We start from the raw sequence: 19,696 nt of genomic DNA, 5'->3' as shown, positions 1-19,696 counted from the left end.
ACAAAGAAACAACCATGTAAAGAGTTCAGCTGCAAACAAATCACTTGTAAAGAGTTCAGCTACAAACAAATCTCTCTGTAGCAAGATCAGCTAGAAGAGATCACCTTGTAGAGAGTTCAGCTACAAAGAAACCATCATGTAAAGAGTTCAACTGCAAACAAATCACCTGTAGAGAGTTCAGCTACAAACAAATCACCCTGTAGGGAGATCAGCTAGAAGAGGTGACCTTGTAGAGAGTTCAGCTACAAAGAAACCATCATGTAAGAGTTCAGCTGCAAACAAATCATTAGAGAATCCAGCTACAAACAAATCACCCTGTAGGGAGATCAGCTAGAAGAGGTCACCTTGTAGAGAGTTCAGCTACATAGAAACCACCATGTAAGAGAGTTCAGCTGCAAACAAATCACCTGTAGAGAGTTCAGCTAGGAACAAGTCACCCTGTACAGAGATCAGCTAGAAACAAATCATCTAGTAAAGAGTTCAGCTACAAACAAATCACCCTGTAGAGAGCTCAATTACAAACAGATAACCTGGTAGAGAGATTAGCTAGAAACAAGTCACCCATAGATTAGCTAGAAAGAGATCAGCTAGAAACAATTCATCTGTAGAGAAATCAGCTAGAAGGATCACCTTGTAGAGAGTTTATATAACTACAAACAAATCACCCTGCAGATAGTTCAGCCACAAAATAGTCACTCTGTAGAGAGGTTAGCTAGAAGAAGTTACCTTGTAGAGAGTTCAGCTACAAAGAAACCATCATGTAGAGAGTTCAGCTGCAAACAAATTACTCTGTAGAGAGATCAGCTAGAAGAAGTTACCTTGTAGAGAGTTCAGCTACAAAGAAACCATCATGTAAAGAGTTCAGCTGCAGACAAATTACTCTGTAGAGAGATCAGCTAGAAGAAGTTACTTTGTAGAGAGTTCAGCTACAAAGAAACCATCATGTAGAGAGTTCAGCTGCAAACAAATCACCCTGTAGAGAGTTCAGCTGCAAACAAATCACCCCGTAGAGAGTTCAGCTACGAAAAGATCACCCTGTAGAGAGTTCAGCTAGAAGAAGTTACCTTGTAGAGAGTTCAGCTACAAAGAAACCATGCATGTAGAGAGTTCAGTTACAAACAAATCACCCAGAAGAGAATTCAGCTACAAAGAAACCGACACGTAGAGAGTTCAGCTACAAACAAGTCACCCTGTAGAGAATTCAGCTACAGTGTAAACAAGTTACCCTGTATAGAGATCGGCTGCATATCAAGTCACCCAGTAGAGAGATCAGCTGCAAACAAGTTATCCGTAGGGAATAATTGATATGTAATAAATATATGTATTATATATAATTTGTACATTTACTGATAAAATCAGAAATAGATAAAATCTTCTTTATCTTTTCTTCTTCCTGTGGTAAAGAAAAAAAGATAGGTTTAAAAAGCCCCAAAGTTGGCTATAGGCCGGCTTTGGGGTATACAAATACAAAAAGAAGTGAAATCTAATTCAAAACCGCCAAGCTGTAAAAAATGAGTGCGGCCCTCTAGCGGCACAAAATTCACCTGAATTGTCGTTATTAAAATTTTTACCATTAACCCACCATCACAGCCATTTCTTGGCCACCACCTTGGATTTCACATCTTTTTTCACCATAGCCTTTCTCAGGGCCGCACTCATTTTTCACAGCTTGGCTGTTTTGGATTAGATATATATATTTTATAGTTATAACACGCTTACAAGGGAAATGACAAAAATATACGCATAAGCACCGCAGGCGCAAGAGTGCATATATTTTTGTCATATCCCGAGTAATCGTGTTATAACTGTTATATTCTACACCCCAGTAGATGAAACAATGATAGATAGCAAGGTATAGTGAAACAGCACCTGTTGAGTAGACATCCTTGATGGATCAGACATTTTAGACTGTTTCACAGTGCCACGCCCACCTACTCGTGATTAGTGAAGGAGACAAGAGTTCATCGAAAATCCTCCTTGCTCAAGTGAATGATTCTAGGCTCTAGTCAGTATTAGAGACTTGAAATCCTTGATGGATCAGGCGTTTTAGACTCTATAGTGGTACCACGCCCATCTACTCACGATTATTGAAGTTAGTGAAGGAGACAATAGTTAGTGAAGGAGACAAGAGTTCATTGAAAATTGCTCAGGTGAATAATTGTTGGTTGATTTAGGCGTTTGTTATTAGAGACTTGTTTACTGTTTAGATAAGGATTTCGCGGAATGTGTGAAGTTACACCATGTATGGTAAGCGTAGCCACAAAGCGTGGTATATCAGTTATATACCACAGTGCGGCACTTTTGATCTCAACCATAGGTGTGGTGTATATATATGTACCACTTTTACACCTCAGATCAAAGGAAAGTCAGTGCATATATATCACATATCACACTGACTCAAAATGTTAACGAGATATACGCACCGCTACCAGTGCGTATATCTCGTTAAGGCAGTGCGTATATCTTGTTACACACTGCCTTAAAGAGATATACGCACTGCCACCAGTGCGTATATCTCGTTAACTTGAGACATGTTCTAGTTATATCACAGTATGAGTATGATATCGTAGTTATTACACAAGTCCGAGGCAAAGCCAAGGACGAGTGTTAATAACTATGATATCATACGAGTAAACGTGATATAACTGGCTTGTACCATGACTCACCACACTGGCAGACTGGACTCACGGGTTGTGCTGAAAATAGCTTATTAAACCCATTCTCTCTTGTATTACTGCTACTCCTCTTCCTTACAAGTCACAAGTCGTGCATGCACTAATTTATTAGAATAAAGTTGCGTAAACACGTGTATCCATGTGTAGTACCTGGTACTAGTAGTGCACTGTAGCAATAGAAGCTAGTTAAAGCTATGGTTGAAACATAGATTCATTCCTTTGCTCCTGCAGTACTTAGCACGAAGCCAACTATATTTGCTTACCTGGCGCTGTGTCATTGACACCTCACTTTGACTCGTGTTCAAACTGCCAGCTAAGCATGGCCTAACTAACAACCAGTGGTGTATCTTAGTTATACCACGGCGGCACACTTTGATCTGCCCACGCACGATGGTACAATGTACACCTAATAGGAGTGCACACTATATCCAGAAATCATCCGATTTATTTGATGTTAAACTGTTATCCTCTTCTCTTATATAGGGAATCAAGCAAACTGTGATTGTGAGATTGAATTCTGCCAATCAACCTGTGATTGTGAGATTCAATTTTAATACTTCAACAGTAGCCTGGTTTACTGAAATTGTTTTCGTAAAAGAGAGTGTGTGTGTGTGTACCTACCTCTGACTCTACCTATCTACCTATGTTTGTCCATACGCACCTACGTGAGCAAAATTGTTAAACGGAAAAGTAGCTTTTACATAAGAAGTAAAAGTTAAATGAAGTCTGTATTAAACTTCCGCACAGGTAAACTTTGCTCTGAGGTGGTTTCTTTTTGGCGGTCTGAAATACGGGTGTGGCAATTCTCCTCCGACTTCGTGAATTACCTTCCCTTCGGGCTTTACAGTAGTAACAACTGAAAAACAACTGTGCAGGCCTCGTAGACTACCAGGAATAGCCTATCCCTTTGAGTTGGAAAGGGGGCATATCCCCTACGTACGCGAACAAATATGAAGAGCAGCTTTGAGGCTTTGTTGAGAGAATTTGTGAAAAAAATACGATAGTCAAACTATAAAACAGTTTAGAAGATACATCTGTGCGTAATGTGTTGATAAAAGCAGTTTGTTTAACAAGCACTTCCTTAGCAGTGCATAGCAACGTACTAATTGAATGAATTACAAAAATTTCATGAATTACAAAATACAAAAATTAGCCTATAATTTGTACAACCCAAACTACCCTATTGTAAAATAGTAATACATAGTTGGTTAATTCATAGTAGCATATACTATCTATGGTTAATTCCAGATGAATTAGCTAGCTGCATGGCACCTGGTTTTTAGAGGTAGCACAACATCAACTTGTTTACTTTTATAAATGTAGCAATTAAAGTAACATAATTAACACTAGTCTCTTAAAATTGCTACATTAGCAAAAATAAAATCAAACTACTGTTTGATGTATTAAAATTGAATCCCACAATCAGTTTGTTTAGCAAAATTCAATCCCACAATCACAGCTTACTTGGTTCCCTATATAAGAGAAGGGTATAGCAACTAAAGATTTTGCCAATTAGGTGGGTCTATATGCTAAAGTAGAACATATTAGTTATACCACGGGCACTCGTGCTTTGCCTGTATATACGCACTCGTGTCCGTGGTATAACTATTACATATAAAAAGAACTTTGTGTGGGAGGATCAAAGCAAAAAAGTATTCTATATTTGCCATACAAACACAAGTGTTCTATATTGGGCAGTTATAGAACACTTCACTAGACCACAGTTCAATATCAGGTAGTTATAGAACTGCCAGATCTATTTTGTAGGCTGATAGCCTACTTTGAGTAAGTAAACATCACTCATTCTGGCTAGTACAACCAATCAACCAAGCCAGTGTAGGCTATAGCCTGACTGCGCTGGGCTGACCAGTCAACCCAACCAGTAAGAGCAACACCACTGGATATAATTTATAGACACACTTGAAGATTTCGATGATGGTTGTTTGTGGTCAGCAGCAGCGAACGTTCTTACTACGTTTTGTTCAAATAAATGGATGAGTCCTAGGAATATCACGGAAATATGCTTATTAAAGTACCACAATCAAAAACTTTTAGTATTGAGAAGACGGACTAGACTCGCAAAACGACTAATAAAGGTGCAGCACAGTGCAACGCAGGTGTTAATGCCTATTCTACCGATGATAACACTACTCCATTAGTTTCTAATTGTTTCGTGTGTCTTGTGTGTACCTCAAGTTGACAGTTCTCTATACCAGATAAAGCACTGTCTTTCGCTCGTGCTATATGGAAAATATAACACTCAGAGAGAGGTCTCAAGATGAAATATAGCACTTGGCTTCGCCTCGAGTTATATTCGTCTCTCACTCACTCTTTTTGTGCTATATTTCCCGTATAGCACTCGCGTCAGTGCTTTATCTAGTACATAAATATATATATATGTGTGTGTGTGTGCGTGTGTGTGTTATATGTATGTCTTTTGCTGTCTGTATGAAGGTATTCAAGGTAACTTTTGATGTTTCTCCAATAACTTTTAATGGCAGCATTTTGGGCAACACTTAATTGTCATTTTAGCCTACTAAACCGTACCATACTGTTTGGTACAATGCATACATTCCCAATTCCGCTTATAAATTTTAAAATGAAGTAGTGATCCAAGCGATAAAAAGTAGTGGAACAAGATATATGAATGATGGTATTATAACACACAGACAAGTGTAGAAAACCCCTACTTTGGCATTTTAAAATATATCGTTATTACTTTGTTTAGTTTTTTGTTATAGCTAAGCTGTGTTGTACACGTGTGACTGTTCTCTAATATAATATCAAGCATGGCTGTTGTATTAGGGTGACTGTCTTATTAGAGCAACTCAAGTGGGCCTTAGACAACTGGACTAAACAATTCATATTCACATTTTTTACAGTGTTACTAATAAGAGGCATTTATTTTATGATCAATCACTATAAGTACAGCTAGATCATTAACGGCTATATGTCTCTCAATCATTACTGGTCCGGCTAAACCATGAAGGGGCATGTCACTTGGTCAGCTAATTAGTAAAAGGTCCTATCATGCAGATAAAAAATGCGATACTGAAATTAACACCTCATGAGGCTTTTAAGGGTGAAACTTTATGTTGATATGGGACCTAGATACAGTACTGCTCAAACGTAATGCTGTCATGCGAGAGCATGAGTAATTAAAAAACTAAGGGGCATGGCACCTGTTGTGCTCGCGAGTATTCATCCTGTTACGTTTGGGATGAAAACTTGTGAGTGAAACGGATGCCGCACCCTTTAATTAGAAAGTTTTTAAGTGGCTCGCACAACGTTGCATTTGAGCAGTACTGTAGATGTCCTTTATAGAGAAGTTATCCACAATCCAAGAATATCGCACTGTACACCTAAGGTAATAGATGGGTTTTTGCAGTTTAAACATTTCTTCTCACCTTGTCCTAACAGTTGCTTTATGTTACTAGCCACATTGTTCAGTCCAATAAGTGTAAGAGCTTCTATCACTTTGTCCCAACTAGCTAGCTTATCAGTGTTCAGCCATTTACTAAACATTTTCCTACAACATGTTTTGGTGTCATTCTTCATATCAGCTGCTTCAATGATGTCCAGTTCATTTTCATATTTTGGGTCCAGTAACTGTAGTCCTAGTTGATACCAGTGGTTCGCTACTGATGGCACCACGTGATTTACTAGATCTCTCAGTACAGGACAATCACAACCTACAGTATCATAGATAATGACTATATGACAGTGTCACACCACTAACCACTCGCATAAATCTTCACTCCAGAGGTAGACATTGTCATTAGTAACAGTAGAACTGTGTGCTGAATCCCTAAAACATTGATAAAAAATAAATACATATTTATAAGAGTTAGAAATGCATACTGCAATTCAGTGAGAGCTAAATGCTTAATGTACATTCATTTATGTCATGAACGGTTCTGTGGTTTATACAATACAACTAGTGGCAGTAACTCAGCATCTGCTATTGGGGAATAAGACCACACTGTTGGCTATTTGGTTGCTGTGAAACAGATAGGGAGACACTCTTTTATGACTTGAAGAATGCTATAATTTTTTTGTACTTTTCTTGCCATGGGAAGAGCATTAGATATTCTAATAAAATAATCACTATATGAAATTATATACTTTGCAGTAAGAAAGAGCTAGCCAGATCACTACCTCCTCTCTTCTGTAGGAAGTTACCCATTCACCCACACAAAATAAAATTTAATGGTCTGGCATGCAAGATTAGGAAAGAGCCAATTGATACAGAGCAAAACACTGTAAGCATGAAAATTTTTGTGTTTACGAAATTTTCATGGTTGAAAACTAAAACAGAATTTTCATGATTTGATTTTCAGTTACAAGTGAAAACAGAATTTTTCACCACGGTTTTATTTTTATGAATCACATAGCCAGCTACCTTATAGTTTTCGTGTTTTTCACATTTTTGTGGTTAAAGAATTGTCTTGTAGCTATTTGAGCTGGCGTTAACATTGCACAATGACAAGGGGTCTCTTGCCAGTCTCTTGTGACTGAACCACAACTTTCAAGCCATCCACCGATTGTATAAAATTCTTAGAGATCTGATAAATTTTGTGATCAAGCTTGTAAAAACTGTAGAGATTTCGGACTCATTTTTCATAACGCATCAGAGTCTCAACCATTGTGTACTAGCTGCCAGATTCCTGATTTTAAATGCAAGATATTGGTGGTCTAAAATACGGCTGAACCCAAACCCTAAACTGAATTTACTAGCTAAAGCTGAATGCAAACCCTAACCATAATTTGAGACAACTTAACGCAAACCCTATATACTAAAATTGTGAAAATTGGTTCCTTAGGTAATAGTGAATCCTAGCGGGGGCATAGAGGGCACGTGCCCACCCCCTGAAAAAAACCTTAATACAAGATTGAGATATTCTAATAAAGCAGTCAGTCAAATACTCTAATAGAACAATCACCAAAAATAACAAACACTATTGAGAATCTTCCATAGTTGCTGAATATGAAAACTAAAATCTATGACAGCCCATGCACGGGCACACTGCCTGCTAAGAATATTTTATAAATGCACATGGGCTTGTATATGCCTTCCTTAGGCTCATTAATTATATTAAAGCAAACACACTTATGACTATCACTTAGTCCTATACAACTCTTAGTCCACTTATAATAGAAAGCAGTACGATTTAGACATTTGTGCATAAAACCACCCTACATCAAAATTTCAGTGTGAAACATATGAAATAGCTTTAGCTTCTGGGGGGCTGCTGCACCCTGCCTCAGACCCACTGCTCCATATACCTAATACCCTGGTGCTCCCCTGCCCCTTTTCCAAAAAACCTGCACATAGAAAAGATATTATGCATAAGACTACTCTACATCAGTGGTGTAACTAGCCCAGAAAGATTGGTTGGGGACCATTGTATGTGTACAAGCTGCAGTAATCAGCATGCGAAGCATGCTGCAACTAGGGAGTCTGGCATGGTCATGCCCCCCCAGGAAGATGTTTGAAAATTACATGCTTTGGTGACATTTTGTAGTTAAAATTTGTCATCTCTAGTAGGACACTAGCTGTATGAAAGTTTTCTTTGCATAATATTTATTAATATTAGTTAGGTAGCTGTAGGAGGCTTCGTATTACACCTCGTATAGCACAATTTAGCTATAGCTAGCTACGTACGGTGAGTACCTGAGTTGGTAGGACACTGGAACTGATTGGTTGGGCCTGTGTCCTACCAGTACCCACATTAGCTACACCACTGCTCTACATCAAAAATTTCAGTTGTGAAACATGCAAAATATCTTTAGCTTCTGGAGAGCTGCATCCCCCAGACCCTCTGCTACTATCCCTTGGATCCGCCCCTTGTACCTGTTAAGGTTTTATTCTGTTTACTCCTGGCATGTGATATCTGTTATAGGAACCTTTTTAGTGATCACGAGAAGTTTAAACAGATGAAAGAATGACACATCCATGGCATTACTGTACATGATGGAAACGATTTATCTCAAAGGTAGTAACAGATCAAAGAGGGCAGTCTCACTGTAGTGCATGAGTGTACAGGAGTTGCTGGCTACTGATGAATAAAGCAATTGTGTGAAGACTTTGGTCAAGTTATCTAAAGATATAAGTATGTAACTAGCCTGCAAAAACAGGGCATGTAGGCACATGATTTGTGCCTTCTTTTTTTTTAACTTTATATCACTCACAACTTTTTATAGCATTCTTTTTAAGCACTATGCTATGACAATGTAGCTTAGTACGCATTCACTTGGCTTTACAATGTAAGTTACAGAATACAAATATTCTGCTCTAGCGCCGATATATGACTTCTTGTGTGACAAGGTGTAGTTTGTGACCACTTGCCTGGTTTTTGCAGGCCCGGTCACATATAATAAAATAGATGCTAGACATATATACAAGGATTCTGGCAATTGTGAATGCAATGTGGTTGGTCAGTATTCACCATTCATGTGATCTACACAGACATCCAGTTCCTTCAAGGTACAATATTTCACTTCACAGAGAACAAATGTTACTGTGTAATTCTTTTAGTGTGAAGTATATACATCAAGCATGAAGGGAAGGCCATCATGTGACCATGATTTCTTACATCAGAGTTCAAAATAATGGGTGGCCATTGGCCATTTTCCGTACAATTTAAGCAAACTGCCATACAAATTTGACTTTGAGTGGCCACATTTACTGTACATTACAATAGTGGTGCTCAGTAAATGACACAACAATTTTAATAATGGCCACTCAATTTTCATCTCTTATTTTGAACTCTGTGACTTACGTGATAATAGCATAGGTGTAGAGGAATAGATAGTGAAGAGGTAAGCTATGCTGTGTAGCTGTAGGGTTGTTAGCTAGTGATAATACAGTTCACAACGTATAATATGTATGTTTATGAACAGAGCTGAAGGAGCTGCAGGAGCCCAATCAAAGGGAACCTGTGTGTCAGCATGAGTGTTGATCAGTTTGTGGTTAATTAGTTATGGCTACCTTTGGCCCCCCACACTCTGAAAATTGTTCCTACGCCCCTGATATAGCCAGAAATTGAATATAACCCCAAAATCAAATCAATCAAATGTGGAGAAGCCAAGTTTGGAAGGGATATATAACTTTCCATTTATACAGTGAAAATGTCACATTATTTATTATTATTATTATTATTAGCGCTTTACAGTGACCAGCACTGAAGGTCTGACAGTAACATGTGCTGCAGCCTTAGGATTACCTAACCTACAAGGACTTAGACCTAGTGACGTGACCTGATTTATTTTAACCACAACTTATGTAAGGTGAATACAGGAGGCAACAAAGCCTATAGGGTATCACCTACAAAGACAACACAATAGCTACAAGACAAAAAATCTAAACATTACAAAGACAAATGTAACACATTACAGCATAAAAGTTACTAATCTACTCTACATACATATATAAACAACAGGGCTGTCAAGTTGAGCAATCCAGAATGAGTGAGATTCTTCCAAGCCATGACCATGATGGAGCCACATCATACAACCAACTATCAAATTTATAACCAGCAGCCTAAGATTCTATGTCATTATATCAGCATGGTTTCCCTGTGCTGGTTATAGCACAATTGTTAACCAATACATTTACACTGTACTGTCAGTGGCGTAATTACCATTGAGGCAAATGAGGCAGCTGCCTCGGTAAAAAATGCTCAACACAAGGCTGAGCAGGCCTGAGTTTTGGCAACCCGGATTTTTTACTTAAACGTTACTAGACAACATTACTGTACCTCACATAATACTAGCTTTAGTACTCAACAGGGCCCATAGTGACACGGTGCTGGACCACCTTTCAGCTATACCTGAATTTGTAAAAAGAATGAGATATTTTAATAGAGCAGTCATCGTAATACACTCTAATAGAGCATTCAGTACAGATTATAGCCACTTCTCATTATACGTATACTGCTAGGTTTAAATCATTTACATTTATGTTAATTGTCTTTACATTACTTTTCAAAGTTCCAATGTGTCAACTGCATGGCATTGCACTGAGCTAATTGATCATGCACAAGCTGATCATAGTCTCGCGTGGCACAGACCGCTATTTTCGCGCAGGGGCTTATCGATTGAAGATTATAAGCGCCCGCACGAAAAAGGGTCTGGAACATTTACAGACCTCGAGTTGTTCCAGAGCCACCGGGTTCCTGGTGGTGTTAAGTAGGTGGTTGACACTTTTAATTCTTTTCTTCAGCGCTTCATGATAGCTAAAGCGTCCACTATTTAATCCAGTTATGGCCGAGGTGTTGGCGCAAGTAGCGGAGGGAAAGAATTGTGGACTGTGTGGAACCTCTACTGATGGCACAACAGGTAGGTTGTCAGCGTGATTGATATATGTTACCGTATCATATGGCATACCAAAAAGGAAAAGGAAATTACTACATGGTAGAAACAGTTTGAAAGAGCTGTCTATACTGAATGCTAATATATGTCGAAAACATCCTGGACAGTCAGTTTACTCATTCAAGGAATTGAGAGATCCTTCAACTGTGTTGTGTGTACAATGCAAAAAGCTTTTGTTGGACCAGAAAGATGCGCAAGATAACCTAAGAAATATCACTCAGAAAATAGATGCTAAATTAAGTTCTTTAAGATCAGCAATCAGTGCTAATGCTGGTGCCGGTACAGGGCAAAAACGATCACGGCAACCAGAAGATAGTGATAGTGAATCGTCAGCAGACAATGAGCCATCCCAAGCAAATGCATCCACACAGTCGATGACTCCCACAAGATTTAAAAGAGTAACAGTAAGTATACTGACCTTGTGTACCTTAAGTTACATAAGAATGTAGGTGAATTACACTTATCGCAGTGGGTTAAAGAAGGCCAGAAATATTTACACTCCAAAGCGACAAGAAACAGTTGTTAGCATGAGCAGAAAAAGTGACAAGGCTGCTTCTGTTAATATTGTTTCATTCAGTAAGACAAAGGATTATACAATGAATGCTTTAGTGCTTAAGATGCGATGTGAGATGACAAAAGTTTGTTCAACTAATTGCAAGACCATATTACGTGAAGGGGATGTGAAAGAATTCAGCTGGAAGAAAGTGTGGACAGGACTGAAGAGGCATGTTCCCACCTCGGTGTCGTTTTTCTGTTCATTGTTGCCAAAGACACCAATGAAATTTCTTTGCTTTATAATTTGTGCTATCTTGAAGAGGAGATGTATGCATTTGGCTCTTGTGCAACGGACTATCTCCATTATGCTCTATTCAAATGGTACCAACAAAGAGGTATAACTGTATGACTTTGTCTTAGTTCCTAATCATACAATATTTTATCTCTATAGGTATACAACTGCTTACAGCCCTTCATGATTTGTGTGGCACCTTCAACAACAACCAAATTGATTGACAGTATTGCTAGCTGTTATGATGCCAATGTCAAGTTGTGGGTTGAAAATGAAAAGGTACGTACAAGGTAACTATATACTATCTAGTAATAGTTATTAAATTACAGAAGACACTATCACCATCGTCAGAGTCATATGAGCTTGTTTATGACCCTTTTGAAGGGCTGTTTTCAGATGAAGAAAATATTTTTGATGACTCTGATGAGGAAAGCATTGTTGATGATTATCCTGTTAGTGACATGTGGACTGATTTAGAGGAAGAGCCTAGTGATAGTGATGAAGAGCATGGTGAATACGATGCAAATGGAACCCAAACAGGTAGACAAGAAGAGAGTGAGCAAGGACAGGACAATGTAGATCAAGAGGTCAGGCTTGGCGTGAATAGAAATCAAAGAGTCATTGAGATTCAAGACCAAGAAGCCATGGTGGAAGAGAGTCATAGCAGATTAGAAAGCATGCAAGGTCAAGAGGTGCTACCAGAAGAGATGTTAGGTCAAGGAGTTCAGATTGAAGATCACAGGGAAATTGATTGTGGAAATAGTGAAATTTTAAGCCCATCAGTTTCAAATGAGTCATCTGGTCAAGGTAATCAAGCAGATAACCTCGGAGTCCCTATAGGCCCTTGTCAAGTTATCAAACCACTCCATTATGGTTATACTTTAACTATTGACAATATTGACATGAACGTTAGGCGTAGTTTCAAAGATTAGATTGTACAACACAGTCATATCACTTTTGCCATGTGTATGTGGCTTTAAACCGTATGGACAGTGCAATGCTAGAAGATGGACACTTTTCAGGTGTCATATCTCTAGAAACTGTGTTACCAAGTATAGGAGATGTGGAGAAAGTGTTAGAAGATTTTAATGTTCTAGTGTCAAGGTAAGTTATACTGTTTCATTGTGCATTAACCAGTTGAAATTTATCTGTATCTCTAGGGTTCTTGTCCAACATTTGTCCATGTGCAGTGATCAACAAGCACTGGTTGACTGGCACATATCGTCTAATTACAGCATGGAAATGTCTCAAGCTTCTACTGTGGTAATATGTGACCCGATTTTGGAAAATCAGTCCTAATGTCACTTTTGAAATATACATAGAAATCCACACTTTTGTGTGTCACCACTAAGGCCCTTATGCTCCTAGTAAAATATTTCTTGTAATTCAGACTGATTTAATCACTGTAAAGCTGAGAGTAGATGTTTGCCGTGCTTTATTTTAATCATAAATATTCCAATTGCAAAAAGTGACATTATATAAGACTGATTTTCTAAAATCCACTTGCATGCACTTTATATTGAGTGTAAAATATACATCATTATTTAGATGCCACTTGGAGTTATTTAAAAAAAATTATAACAAGCTGAAAGAGAGGGCAGAAATTTTAGATGATTTGAACAAATATGTTCCAATTAGCCAAGCTACTGACATTGTTGATATAAATGGGAAAAGTTTTAATGTTGACAAGTCTGTTGTTTCGCGACGTTTACTATTTGGTGATCAGTTGACGGTAGCTCGTGTTCGTGGTGCTAGTGTTTTACGCAGTACCCACTTAACACCTGATCATACACTACAAGGATTTTTGCCTGTTGTTACTGATTGGCATGCTAGATTGTGTCTTCTTACGGTAAGTATTGCAACTTTGTGTGTGTTCTCAATTAATGCAACTTTGTTTAGGTTATTTGTAATCGTTTGTATTGCAAATCTTCCAATGATTGGGGCACACTTTTTCAGTTAAAACAACTGATTAACCGGACATCTGTTGGAGGTGATCCAAAGCACAGCATGAAGGCATCAGAAGATTTTCTACGTGTAGTTTTGTACAGCTACATTGTAGTTGCAGAAAAGACTTGCGTCAAGGATATGCCTGATGACACAGAACTCAACTGCAAATCTATAGCAGATCTGGTAGTGAAGAATTATGTAAAGATTAGCCTACCAGGAAGCCAGGAAGCTACCTGTGATGATTCTGTGTACAATTACACATTAGATTTGATGGGAATTGGCATGATGTGGCTTGGATTCATGATGCTATTCGTGAGGGTGACGGAGAGAGAATAATTAGGTACTGGAAGTTTCTAATGGTTGTTTTTAGGAAAGATAACCATTACAACTATGCCAATGAAGGCCTTACGTTGATTATGCAATCTTTAATTTTGTCTCTCCGAAAGGTGATGGAGCTTAAATGGAGCAAATGTATTAATACACAAGGGCGTCAAGGGAAGAATATTCCAACAGATCTACATATGGAACATTTAAATTGTAATCTTAAAAATATGATTAAAAACTTGGGATCAAATGTAACCCCTAAAACTGTTCAAAGAGCTTCTAAAGCATTCGGTATTGTCAACCAGATATGTTCCAAGTTTAAAGAGGAAACAGGGGTCAAAGTTAACAAGCTTTTTCATTCTTCTCCTTCTTTTAATGCAGACCTCAGCAAAATAGTTCAACAGTTTGAAAAAGATGAAGTGTTTACGATTACACCTCAACGTCAATATACTGCATTTCCTGATCATAAACCACTCCTGTTGGATATTAATTGGGACAACATAACAGAGTGGATTAAGGAGAAAATTATCCAGTTGGACTCTTACAATATGTAAATTATCTAACTACACTCTTACAAACATTATCCAATTAGATTTATGTAAATTAGTACAATTATTATAGTAAAACATTTTCTTACAACTAAAATTTTCCAATTGATACGCTAGGAATTGTTATCCTGATCTGTACATCTTGAACAGACACAAAGTGGCTCACAAATGTCACAACAGTTACAAGCTTTTATCAGCCCTTTCTTTTTTTCATTAAATAAAAACTTCTTAAATAGCAAAGTTCTTCTGCAAACTATTTGGTTTTTACCATATTCTCGAACTGGCTTGCTGACCTTTTCCCTAACTATTTTGTGGTATAGTATTGCTTGGGATAGTCTTCCATCTCGTCCTGCTCGACCAGACTCTTGCACCAAGTCTTCTAAAGTATTTGGTGCACCCCAATGTATAATCCGTGAAATGTCTGGGCAGTCAACACCAAGTCCGAAAGCAGAAGAGGCCACCATCAAACGCAGTGATGTATCTGCTTTACAAAATTCTTTTAGAACCAGTTCCCTCATCTCAGGCTTTGGTGCAGCAGTAAACAAATCAACCACTCGAACACCTAAGAGGTTAGGTAATCCGGCAGGATCTGTAATATTTCGTCCTAATTTTCGTCTAATTGTCTTATATATTTTAGCACAGTGTTTTAATGTGCGACAAAACAGAACAGTCTTTGGCATGTTTGAACGTTCTATTACTAGTTCATCAGCTAAGGCTGAACAAATGTCACCCACACTTGGACATGGCTTAACCAAGTACTTAATGTTATCTTTGTCTGGCTGCAAGCCAATGACCACTGGTTCTTTGAGTGAAAGCCTGTCTGTGACAACATCCAAAGTCTCTTGTGTTGCTGTAGCAGTTAGTGCTAAAAGGTTAACATTACGTGGAATAATGCTTCTTAAAGTTCCAATTTCAGAATATGCTCTTCTAAATTCATCACCCCTATGTAGAGAAAGTCCCAGAAAATAATGCAATTTTTTAATCTCATGTACACTAGTTCTTACCACATTTTAATGCAATGGGCCTCATCAACGACTAGTGCCTTCAAATTTTCTTTGTATACATCAGAATGAAGCATGTCATGGAAAATTCTGCTGTTGATCAGTCTCTTGGGACTAATGTACAGCAACTGGATTTTCCCACCAATCACATTCTGAATTACCTCTTCATCCCTCTGTGCATCGCCTACAAAATCAACCACAATTCCTTTATGGGAAAACTTCTCTCTCTGGTCAATCATCAGCGATATTAGTGGGGTTAAAACAACCACAATACAATCAGTGACACCTGAAATAGCATGATTAAGCTTGCTAGCTAGTAAAAGTTTACCACCCTTACCAAGCATATAATTAAAAACCAGAGGCAAAACAGCAAATATCACTGATTTCCCGTAACCAGTGCTAGTGGGCAGAGCCACAAAGGTGTCTTTGCCAGAGACAAAACTTTGCAGCGCCTCAAGTTGCTTATCCTTTAAGGGTAATAGTCCCATCGTTAAAACAGCCCTCCCAACCACCTCTGTGAAATTCATAGCTCGATCCATAGAGTCGTAAAGATAAGGCGCAGGTGACTTAAAACTAGTGTACAACAATTGTCACTTCGCAAGGTGTGAAGAACAACTTGAGGTCTGTAAATGTTCCAGACCCTTTTTCGCGCGGGCGCTTATAATCTTCAATCGATAAGCCCCTGCGCGAAAATAGCTGTCTGTGCCACGCGAGACTAAGCTGATCATGTATATCATGCATTAGCAATTACAATAAAAAAATAGCCTACACATGCCATTTTATTTTCAAAATTTTCCTTGAAGAAGCATGCCCCTAAACTCCCTGACTTGACATGCTTAGCACATGCAGTTGAGCATCACATGAAAGAGATAATCTCTGTCTTAAATTTATTTATTTATTTATTTATTACTGTGTAGGACTCCATCAAGGAGTATAACACACAGATACAAAACAAAATCAAAGTAAATTCAGATGATTTAACAACCTTAAACAGTTTATAGATGGCTGATTGACCACATCTTCTGGCAAAGTGTTCCATAATTTAATAGTGGATGGTAAAAAGGAAAATAAGTACTAGTCGATTCTTGCTTGTGGGATTGTGAATGACCTGTGGTAACTGATGACATTGATGTTAGTGAGATAGATGGAATTTCCATTTGACAATTGATTATCTTATAGTACATGACTAGTTTGCAAAATGTACGTCGTAATTCTAGAGAGGGCCAATTAAGTGATGTGAGCATGTTAGTAACACTACTTCTCCAGGAGTAATTGTTCATTGTATACCTTGCAGCACTACATTGAATCTTTTCTATGGCACAAATATCAGATTGAAGGTGAGGAGCCCATATAGGTGAAGCATATTCTAGTATGGGTCTGACAAGGGACTTATAGCAATGAGATCTTACCGAAATTGGACAATGATTGACGTTCCTCCTCAGAAATGCTAAGGCTGAATTGGCCTTATGACAGATGTTATGAACATGATGTTTCCAAGTAAGATGTTCATCAAATGTTATTCTTAGATATTTTGCCTTGGAGACCTTTTGAATTAGGTGATCAAATAAGTAATAGTTATGTTCAATAATATGATGTTTATTTGAAATTGTAAGATGTACACATTTAGCTGGGTTAAATTCCATTTGCCATCTCCTGGCCCATGCATGCTTGTAAAGTACATAAATCTTGTTGAAGACGCTCAGAGTCATTGGGAAAATGAATGATGTTGTAAATTAAGATATCATCTGCACAAAGTCTAACAGTACACTGGAGATCTTGTGTAATATCATTTATAAATACTAAAAACAATAAGGGTGCCAAAACTTTGCCTTGTGGCACACCTTAAACATCACATCAGATCAATAAAAAGTATAGTGTACATGACTATGACCTCAGTTGCTGTCCATGGATGGCCTGACCACTCAAAATATCTCCGGAGTGAATGCAATTAAACTAGTCTAATAATTGAAGCATGGTATACTGTAGCATTAACTAAGCTGGAGCATTACTTATGATACATAGAAAAATGCTCAGAGTCTTCTGAAACACTTTCTTCCATATCATCCAACCAGATTGTCAACCTACAAATGCTGTACCACCCATATGTGAAAGTATTTGTGGATCAGTTGAGTCAGAATTAAGCAGACCCTCTCAATTAGGTCAATGTAGCCATAAACATTGTCTCAGTGAAATTTTTTTCCTGGCTATGCTAGCTATTCCATAACTAGCTACAGCTACTAATATATTATGGACGTGATATCTGAATTAGCTAGTACACTAGCTAATCCTATCTAGATAAACTGTACTTTCTGGCTGGTCTCACATGCACTAGCATAATTCCATTCACTGAGAACTATATACATACAATCCTTGTACAATTATATATCCATAGATATCTCTGAACTTTTCAATGCAGATTCATTTTTGTCTGCAATCGTTTCACCATCCCATGCCACCGGATCACGTGCAACTAATCTCAACTTCAGACAACAATTAGAAAACTGCAGGTATAAAATAATGACATTTTGAGGTCACTAAAACTATAATCAAGTCTCCCGTCTGGTAACTTTTGGTTCTGTTACTGCTCTTTACTTCATGCTACATGGTGGTAACATCCAAATTTGAATCAGTGGATCACGTGACACAGGTACATATTACTCTAACTAATGCACACCTTTAAGGTTTCATAGCTAGCACCAAGTAGCACCCACTGCTGAGGAAACTTTTAAATTGCGTAAGATTGATGACTGTGTGTGTGTGTGTGTATGAGCGTGAGAAAAAGGTTGAATTCATGTGTCACACGTGCAATGCGTGTGTCTGACTGAAACTGGCAAAGAAAAAAAAAAGACCTAATCGCTGAGAATTAACAGACGTCATGATAATGACAACATACAGGAATAGCTATATACAAGGTAAGGGGGGCCTAGACTCAGGGGTACACAACTACCTGAAACACAGGTAGCTAGATCCCTGGCAAGACAAAACCGTAAAATACAATACATACAAAATGAGCCGCACGACACTAGAGTCCTAGCACAAGTGTATCATACTTCATGCTGCATACCTAGAAAATCTCCCAAGACAGCCAATCGGTTGCATCCATCTTTTCACCAGAAAGCCACGCCCAAACAAAATATACTAAATTATTTCGGATACTTCCGCGGTCACCGGTTAATTTGTATGCTCGGTACATTCGGTATGTGAGCAGCTTCTGCCATTATCATGCTACTGTATTAGTTGGAAATCTTCACCAAAATTTGTCGATTCAATTGCCCATTCAGTGAAGGACAAGGGCTATGCCGATGACGCTACCTTGATTTCAACCAAGTTGGAAACCCATTCTCAGTTCTGTGCTCCAAGAGACTAACAAGAAAGCTGCAGACTTGGATCTAACACTTAAACCTTCAAAGTGCGTTTCATTTCTATTTGATGGCTCTAAGCATATGTCACAGGGAATTCCATTATCGGGTGGGACCACAAAATTGATTACTGAAGGCGGCACAAAATTTCTGGGAAAACTAATTGATGTATCTGTTATGAACTGTACGCGTATTTTGCCCCGTACGCGTATGGGGCAAATCACTAGTCCCATACGTATATGGGACGCCCATACGCGTATGGGGCCTGTCACGCTGCAGGTGGTCCCCCGCCGCAAGTGGTCCGGCCAGACCAACTACCGCGCCTCAAGTAGTCCGGCCGGACCATGTAAAGTTGCTGCAGATGGTCCGCCCTGCTGCAGCTGGTCCCCCCCCAATGAAATCTCCACTATCAGCTTCCCAGTCAGTACTAGTTCAACGACTTGATCAAAACGCACTGACCTCCACGAAATACGCAGTGAAGCGAATTTGAGTAATGCATGACCTTGATCTTAAACATATAATTCTGAACATTGCATTGCTTTGCATTTGCACGTGGTTCTTAATTCGTGTAATTCGTTGTGGGCACTAGTGTCCCTTTTGATCCCCCTTTTCAAAAATATAAACAAAACATACTCTAATAGAGCAGTCAGTCAAGCAGAACAGTCGCCAATATGACATGGCT

The 19,696-nt window shown here is 38.4% G+C and overlaps 3 protein-coding genes across 3 annotated transcripts in view; 1 reads left to right on the top strand and 2 right to left on the bottom strand.

The window, feature by feature from the left end:
* LOC136254168 (NACHT, LRR and PYD domains-containing protein 12-like) overlaps window positions 1–18,772 on the bottom strand; it is a 28,527-nt gene extending 9,755 nt beyond the window's left edge. Inside the window, exons 1-3 of the mRNA XM_066046845.1 lie at window positions 18,720–18,772; window positions 6,415–6,483; window positions 6,083–6,367 (exon numbers count right to left, since the gene is read on the bottom strand). Of these exons, the coding sequence (XP_065902917.1) occupies window positions 6,083–6,367; window positions 6,415–6,454 (325 nt within the window). The 5' untranslated portion in view covers window positions 6,455–6,483; window positions 18,720–18,772. The remainder of the gene's footprint in view (window positions 1–6,082; window positions 6,368–6,414; window positions 6,484–18,719) is intronic.
* LOC136252303 (uncharacterized) lies at window positions 11,054–14,878 on the top strand. The gene is made up of 7 exons (XM_066044713.1): window positions 11,054–11,452; window positions 11,498–11,938; window positions 11,995–12,114; window positions 12,165–12,939; window positions 12,996–13,098; window positions 13,384–13,684; window positions 13,735–14,878. The coding sequence occupies exons 1-4, from the start codon at window positions 11,423–11,425 to the stop codon at window positions 12,765–12,767; spliced, it is 1,194 nt and encodes a 397-aa protein (XP_065900785.1). The 5' UTR covers window positions 11,054–11,422; the 3' UTR covers window positions 12,768–12,939; window positions 12,996–13,098; window positions 13,384–13,684; window positions 13,735–14,878.
* Window positions 14,586–16,300, bottom strand: LOC136252302 (ATP-dependent DNA helicase RecQ-like). The gene is made up of 2 exons (XM_066044712.1): window positions 15,659–16,300; window positions 14,586–15,596 (listed from the first exon to the last, which is right to left on the bottom strand). The coding sequence occupies exons 1-2, from the start codon at window positions 16,192–16,194 to the stop codon at window positions 14,768–14,770; spliced, it is 1,365 nt and encodes a 454-aa protein (XP_065900784.1). The 5' UTR covers window positions 16,195–16,300; the 3' UTR covers window positions 14,586–14,767.
* Window positions 18,773–19,696: the final 924 nt, after the last annotated feature.

Source organism: Dysidea avara, chromosome 4 (assembly GCF_963678975.1).
Source record: "Dysidea avara chromosome 4, odDysAvar1.4, whole genome shotgun sequence".
In the NCBI taxonomy this organism is placed as follows: Eukaryota; Metazoa; Porifera; class Demospongiae; order Dictyoceratida; family Dysideidae; genus Dysidea; species Dysidea avara.
The sequence above is the reverse complement of the archived record's forward strand: the minus strand, read 5'-3'. Positions and strand labels throughout refer to the sequence as shown.

Coding starts and splice junctions, on each gene's coding strand:
- LOC136252303 (XM_066044713.1), top strand. CDS start 11,423: ATGACTCCCACAAGATTTAAAAGAGTAACA. Junction 11,939..11,994: donor CAAATGGTACCAACAAAGAG/GTATAACTGTAT, acceptor TTATCTCTATAG/GTATACAACTGCTTACAGCC. Junction 12,115..12,164: donor TGTGGGTTGAAAATGAAAAG/GTACGTACAAGG, acceptor ATTAAATTACAG/AAGACACTATCACCATCGTC.
- LOC136252302 (XM_066044712.1), bottom strand. CDS start 16,194: ATGGATCGAGCTATGAATTTCACAGAGGTGGTTGGGAGGGCTGTTTTA. Junction 15,597..15,658: donor GCCCATTGCATTAAAATGTG/GTAAGAACTAGT, acceptor TTCTCTACATAG/GGGTGATGAATTTAGAAGAG.